Below are 7,881 nucleotides of genomic sequence, written 5' to 3' on the forward strand. Positions count from 1 at the left end.
TATCTATAAGACAACAAAACGTTCTGTGCCCGTTACTAACATGTGATGCATACGACCAACACGTTATGAATACGACCAAAACTTAAAAAAATAAAACCTCAAAACTTCAGCATACGCCAACGTTTTACATACATTTTTATACGTTGCCATTGCTGGCTAAAACGTCAAGGTGTGACAGCACCTTTAGCATGGGACCTAAGTTGAAACATGTAAAACAAAATGATGGACCCAACTTAAAAGTATGTACATCTTTTTATTTTAAAGCACTGATGATACCACCATTTATCAAGGCAATCTTTGCAGGAAGAACATACTGTATCTTGTTAACTGGGGTCACATATTTGTTGGATATACCGCTCTTTTATTCACTTCCAGTTAAATGATCACAATATTTGAAAAAAATTGTCTAATTGATTAAATTACTGAAATTGCCTCCTAAATCCTGATTCATGAGTCCAATTGAACTGCAAATCAGTTCTCGTGACGTGAATCCAATTATCATGTTTCCTTATCATCCAATTATCATGTTTCTTGCATCCAATTATCATGTTTCCTTATCAGCATAACTCACATGAGTAGGTTTATTTCTTTTTACCTCCTGAATTAGCAACACATTTTTACCAACACCACTTTCAAGGCCAAAGCTCTACACCAGGTAATCAAGAGGTATCTCATAACACACGCGCACACATGTGCAAACTGTTCTGGATCCATACTAAAAACTAAACTAGGCCTAGAGTGATCAATTAAATGAGCATTTGATCTTCAGGGGATTTATTTTGGACAGGACCTTTGACAATTGCAAGAAATTATTCATCTTGTGAAAACATCCTTTACACCATCCACTGTGACTTGATGCCATTACACGAGCCTTCGAATTTGTTTCGGGAAATCCCTTGTATCCTTAAGTGCCTGATCATGGGGCAACTTGTATTCTGGTAGATATTTCATCAATATGCTTGAAGATGTGGCAATAAAGTATCGGAAGTATTTAATATCACATCTGTATTATAACCAGGCCAGTGTGCACATCTGATATGGTCGAGGTCAAAGGTCAGATATTACGACTTTCTTTCCTTTTTTGCATAAGAATGCTCCTTCAGTGACAGTGCTGTTGGTATATGTGCTTTGGGTGAAGAAAATCTCACTTCTCAACCATCCTTGGTGTTCCATTAATGTTTGTTTGTGTTTTTAAAGTTTTTATCTTTCTTTGGTTTGCAAAGCACATGATAACAGGCCATCTATGTGATAGTATTGCGGTCATTCAAAGTTCTGTAATGAATTATTGAGACAGTATTCTGGAGGAATGCGAGGTCTTCTTGGGAAAGTAAAATGTTTTTTTTTTTTTTAATTTTGAAACCTTAGAGTCGAGGCCATCCTGCCAGCACTGGATGCTTGAAGTATTTTTGAAGTCTCTGTTTTAGTGGCCTTCAACCGAATAACTGCTTTTCAATTAAAAACCGATCAGCACAAATTATCTAAAAACGAATTAAGTAGTAAATAATCTCAGGACCATTTAGCATGCATGAAGGAAAACAAGAGGATTTTCATAGTTCTTTACACACTTTATTTTCTTAATCCTTCTCAGAGCATGTAGTCTTGGCAAAGGAAAGAAGATAGAGGGAATAAAGACAGAGTTCGATGTTCATTTGATGCAGATCAGAGGGGTGTGTTTCTAATAAATGTCGTGGCATGCCAGGACAATATTGTGAGGAGAAGGTGAGGCTTTGTCTGCCGGAGCAGAATTCTTGCAAGAATGGAGCAATGTGCATCTTAACTACAGACAATAAACCCAGGTGAGAAACTCCACACGGACACAATAATCCTATTGAATGGTTTCCTGTAGTTGTACGATTGAATAATTCATTTGTGCATTTGTTTACTGATGTACTTACTTCACCTACAGACCTGTCAGTTTGGATTTACATCTTCATTGCTTCCAGTTTGTTTGAAATTTTGATTTCATGAAAGTCTCTCCAAATGCTCTCAACCCCCCCCCCCCACACACACACACACACACACACACACACACACACACACACACACACACACACACACACACACACACACACACACACACACACACACACACACACATACACATACACACACCCTCCCTCGCCCAATCTCCCGGTTCCTTCCCCATGACGCCCTCCGTCACAATGGCGCCTTTATGATATCAGCCAAGGCTCTTTGATGATTGTAATCCATATTTAGGGTCAATCTAAAAGCATTTCACAAAATGCTTCTTGCATTTTCTATCGATGACAACTTTTTATTCACTTATTCCTTTTGCATGTGTAGAAATGATTAATCACTCCTCACCCTCTTCTTCGATTCCCACTGATATATCCCATTAATTATGACCTTGTTCATTTCAGAAAGTTTTCTTCGCAGCAATTATTAATGGGTAATTTGTATTTAGGAACCAAAGCCATGTTGCTTTCTCACACTTTAATTACCATCTCCTAAAGGATTTGCACTTTTATTTCTAAAACTGTGCTCCACATAGGTTTCCTCACACCCCCTTCCACCATATTCTATTAAATATTCCAATGATCTGTGTAAAGTATTTTTATGCTGTGATACTATTTCTTGACTATGACTGACTGTAACTTTGGAAACTGAATGTACGAATAAATTATTAATTGAGGAGTATACTGAACAAAGAGAAAATGACAAACCTATATTATCAATAAATTAACTCCTTCATTCTTGAAAAAAGAATTGATATACAGTGTTGAGGCTCATGGAGTTGCATGGAAAGGGAAGGAATCCATAGATTGAATGGGGGGGGTGAGGAGGAGATTGTGACCATACTCTGTGCAGAGCGTTGGTGCTGCTTAAGCAGTCTCCTTGGCTATTGGGCACAATCCTGGATGGGTCGTCACTCCGACACAGTATACCAGCATGCTGGCACTCATTTTGCCGACCTCGGAAGGATGACAGGCTGAGTTAACCCCACCTGGTATTAATTCAAGGGCTGAGCAAGATTTGAACTCAGGACCCTTGCATCCAAAACCTGCCACCCTAACCATTAAGCCAACACCAGGCATAATGGGGGTATGGGGGGTCGTTATGTGGAAGTGGGGTGCGGGCAGATCCACACATGGAATGTGCTAAGAAGAGTCTGGACCGTGTGCTCAAGTAACGTAGAATTACACCTGTATTGGGGGATCTGTCAGGGATAAGTCGTATGCATTATGTGTACTGAGTGGCAATGATCATCCTTTGTAAAGCAGAAATGGATCAGGTTGTATCGTGTAAAACATCCTGTACAGGTTAGGCCAGGCAGATGATTTTGGCACCCGACACTTAAATGGACATCATCATGGGCTGTTTGGTCAAGGACTGTCGGCCAAGACGGAGAAGTGCGCTGTCGAGTACTGGAGATTGGTGGGACGGCAAAAAAGGCAGCACCACCCACTGATAACTGGTGGCAATGATGGGACCAGAAGGCAGTCATTTGGGCTCTAAAAGCATTGTCCGCACATGCACGCGAGCAGATGACATTTGAGGCAAGAAGACATCTTAGCTCTCTCTCTCTCTTTGCTCAGTCACCCCGCAAAAGAAAACTAGAAGGGCACTCGGTAGAGTGCATACCTCTGCCATGCAATGCCTGACCCATATCAGGCCCAATACATTTTTGAAATATCATGCTATACAGTACTATATCGTTTTTGGCCACGTCACTCAATGGTGAAGAATTACTTTTAAAATTAAATAATTCTCGCATCCAGATCCGAATTCAGATCTTCACTCAAAATCGAATCATTTCTTCCTTGTCACACACCCAAGCTGTAAACCAAGTTTCATATGAATCTGTCCACAACTTTTTGAGATATCGTGCCATATATCGTTTTTGCCCCTATCCTTCAATGAATTGTGAAGAATCACTTTTAAAATTCTAGTAGTCAGATCTGGATCAAGATCTTCACCAAAATCTAATCAGTTTGACCTCGTCACACGCCGAACCTGTCCACAAAATTTCATCCGGATCCGTCCACAACTTTTTGAGATATTCTGCACACAGACAAACATATCATTTTATACTATATCATATCATGATTAATCACTCCTCACCCCCCCCTATTATATACTATATCTATTTTAATAATATTATATACTATTTTATACTATATCACAGACAGAAAGGGGTGAAAGCATAACCTCCTTCCCCTTCACTGACGGAGGTAACAACACTAGAAAGTAGGGGGAGGACACACCAACAACAGGATTGAAGGACAAAATAAAGGGAGACTTGGAGAGAGAAGAGTTCTGGGGAAGACTGATAGATAAGGGGCTGGTGCAGGGATGAATAATATGGATACAGCCACAAACTTTCAATCACTGAAGTGTAAGGAAAAACTGGAAACACGAAAAGAGGTGGGATTGGGGAGGAGGGTTAACAGGCGTAGAAAAGATCATGGTGATGGATGGGGAATGACTGGACATGTTGGTGAACAGCTGTATTGAAGCCCTGGAGGGAAGATTTAGATAGAAGACTCCTGGGTGTCACCATCAGCCATGATCATTCTTGGGCAAACCACATTTCAATGTTGGCCTCCAAAGCAGCCGCGGATTGGGCATCCTCCATCGTACAAAGTCTTTCCTTGGGACGCCTGAACTCCTATCCACCTACAAGGCTTTCATCACCAGCTTGATGGAGTACTGCTCTCCACTCTGGGCTGGCTCTCCTGCTTCACATCTTGCTCAGCTTGATGCTGTGGAAGCCAAAGCCTTCAAGATCATTTGGAATCTTACACAATTAAGCTGAGTCTATGAGCCTATCACTTCACCATCGTAGACAGGTCGGTGGTCTCTCTGTGTTCTACCACATCCTTTCTGGTCTTACACCCTCTGCTCTTTCCATGCTTCCCCTCCCCCCCGCCCCCCCTCACCCACCCACAGGATTTTACAGGGCTCATGTAGTCCACCATCAACCCTCTTGTAGTAAAACTATCTAAATCCAGGATCACTGCTCACCTCCACTCATTTGTTCCTCTATTTTCCCACCTGTGGAATCGGCCTCCACATTCTCTTCAATCTCATTCTTTCCTCCAGGTCTTCAAGCCAACTGTTCTCCACCATCTCAGATCATTCCCAATCCAAAACCATGATCTTTTTTGCCTTCGTTGCCCACCCCACTCCAATCCCTCCTCCTTCCAAGTTTCCAGTTGTCTCTCATGAGAGTTCCCTTCTGTATCCATCTTTTCCACCCCATGCATCCTCTCACGCCTTCCATTCCTAGAGGTTGGAGATGAAGGTAAGATGGCATTGGGATTTGTGGACCTGGAGAAGGCCTACGACACTGTCCTGAGAGAGATGTTGATGGTGACACTGAGATGGATGGGAGTCAGCATGACACCACCGATGCTGGTTAAATGGAATAGTGCTAGCCAAACTCCTTACATTCATTGAAGAGAGTGGAATTGATTCCGATGAGGTTGCGGTTTTTGATTGGCAGGTCTGTCACAAATGTATACATCACAACTTAAACAACTGAGTGGTACAGTTTAAAACAGAGCCCGTACTACACAATTGAAGGAATGCATCTCGGCTCAGTGTCTGAATTTACAGGAGTATAAAGATGGTCATGCTCATTTCAGAGTAAGACATTGGTAAAGTGATCAGTAAATCTGTAAGTTTTTGAAAATGATGCAATTATCCTTGCTATGCCCTGCCCCCCCCCCAAATTGTTTGTGAATAATTACATTATATGGATTACACTTCATTAATGGGCACTTTTAGTAAAGAATGTCAGGATAATATCTCCTCCACCAACACTCGTGTCACTTGTGGGTATGATCCCAGACAGTCCTAACATTGAGACTCAATCCAGTTACGTTGTTCATACAAGCTACTCTGAGCATCATGCAGCGGATGAGGTATAACTGCCATGGTCGGCGCGACAAAGGATCCTCCTGCCGGATGTCAAACTGCCAGCTAACTGTGGAGCATTCCAAAAAGAGGAAAACAACAAGACAACGATTTCACTATTTGTGGAACAGGCAATCACAGTCCAATATGAAGGAGAGCAAGTTTTGGCAACAAGTTGACAACAGCATCAATGTTTGATATCGCTGACATAACCTCCTGCAGTCATGAAGAGGTGGACACCACTTATCCTGCATGTGGCAAGCAAGTCTTTTGCAAACTGATGGTGTGAACAGTCAATGATGTGCTGGTCTTGGCTCTCACTGACTTCAGTAAGCTAGACGTTTGCAACATCTGCATTGCCGTTGGAACCGGAAAAACTCCCCCGTGGGGGGGGGGGGGAGGCATTGATATTCACAACTTTGTCGCATCTCTCGGACCAGAAAAGTCCCTTGTACTCGGTGTGTTCCATGCTTTCACGGGCTGTGACCAAGCATCTTTATACTCAAGATGCTTGTTCAGAAGATGAAAGATGCTTGCCTTTGTGTGTTAAGGTGAAAGCATGGCTAAAATTGATGGCACATGCTGACGTTAAAGATGCTTTTGAGGCATTCAGCTGCACTCCAACAGAAGATGATGTTAATGCTGCAACGTCTGTTCTCGAGAGGTTTTTCATGTTGATACACGACAGAAGCAGCGACTGAATGAGTTGATGAGTATAAAATCCTGTTCTCCCATAAAGGAAGATCTCGAGAGAGTATTCCTCCAAAAGCATCAGCTCCACTCCAGCATACCAAGAAAGGGATAGAGCAAGCTGGGCATTGTTGGGGCCATTGCCTGGTTCCATCTGTGAAGTTACAGTCACCAGATGAATGGGGCTGGAAACGTTCAGAATAAGAGTCCTGGGATCCTCTGTGGACTACTTTACCAGATGTATCGAAAGCATGCCAGGAATTTATCCGATGCAGTTGCCATCTCAACAAGGAGTGTCACAAGTGCTGCAATTGTGTGAAGGCCTAGTTACAGTACACGGCTCTCTGCAAGTGTGGAGGAGAATGCAACTACAATTGACTTTTTCATTCCTAATAGACAGATATTCACAACAACAGGAATGTGCAGTTGTTATTTCTGTTTTCAAATGTGCTCGTTGGGAAATTTTAAGTTTTTAAAGTCAATGTATTGTTACGAATTTGGAATTCAATTGCACACAACATACAGGTTCCTTTTGTCAGCTATGTCGATAAGTGCTTGTTCCCGAGATAGCTCACCTTCCATTGTTTAAATGTTTTGAAATCGATTAGATGCGCTGCGGATTGATTTAATAGTTAGGGAGCAAACAATGGAGACGTCCCTCCCCCTCTTCTGCGAAGAGGAAGAAGAACCATGCGGTGACGTCAACAACTCCCTCCCACCCGTGGTTGAGCGGGGGGGGGGTCACGAGGGCATGAGTCACTCCGGGTGCGTGGGAGGGGGTGCAAAGGATAAAGAGGAAATCTTTTCTTTGTTCAAAAAGTGTTCGTAAAGAGTCCCGTGGTAGGGCTGAGTTCGTGGGAGTCCCGCGGCAAAGTTCATGTCCTGAGTCCCGTGGGAGGAGTAAGCTTTTTGCTTCGGAAGTTGTGGGAGTCGGGACGAAGCCAGAAGCCAAGGAGCTGCATGGAAGTCCGGGCGTCGTGAAGGAGACGCGAGCTGGAGGCGCAGCCTTGCCTGCTGTGTCGCGCAAACCGCGCGTTTGTGTGGAGAGAGCCTGAGAGAGCTCGCCTGCCACACGGAAAGCCCGAGCTCGACCACGGCTACGCTAGCTGCCGTGGGGAAGGAGCATCGCGGGTCGCCCAAGCGCGTTCGTGTGGAGAGAGTCGGAGAGAGCTCGCCTGCCACACGGAAAGCCCGAGCTCGACCACGGCTACGCAAGCTGCCGTGGGGAAGGAGCATCGCAGGTCGCCCAAGCGCATTCGTGTGGAGAGAGCCGGAGAGAGCTCGCCTGCCACATCGAAGGCCCGAGCTCGA

General features: G+C 43.7%; 1 protein-coding gene across 5 annotated transcripts in view; it reads left to right on the plus strand.

Moving 5' to 3' along the window:
* Window positions 1-7,881, plus strand: part of LOC147015913 (slit homolog 2 protein-like) — a 628,660-nt gene that overhangs the window by 520,388 nt on the left and 100,391 nt on the right. For all 5 annotated transcript variants that reach the window (XM_085848522.1, XM_085848524.1, XM_085848523.1 and 2 more), the window contains one exon: window positions 1,700-1,796. In XM_085848522.1, the coding sequence (XP_085704648.1) occupies window positions 1,700-1,796 (97 nt within the window). The remainder of the gene's footprint in view (window positions 1-1,699; window positions 1,797-7,881) is intronic.

The sequence above is a fragment of the Eptatretus burgeri genome, chromosome 12, assembly GCF_056783735.1.
Source record: "Eptatretus burgeri isolate ZD-2024b chromosome 12, Ebu_testis_v1, whole genome shotgun sequence".
In the NCBI taxonomy this organism is placed as follows: domain Eukaryota; kingdom Metazoa; phylum Chordata; class Myxini; order Myxiniformes; family Myxinidae; genus Eptatretus; species Eptatretus burgeri.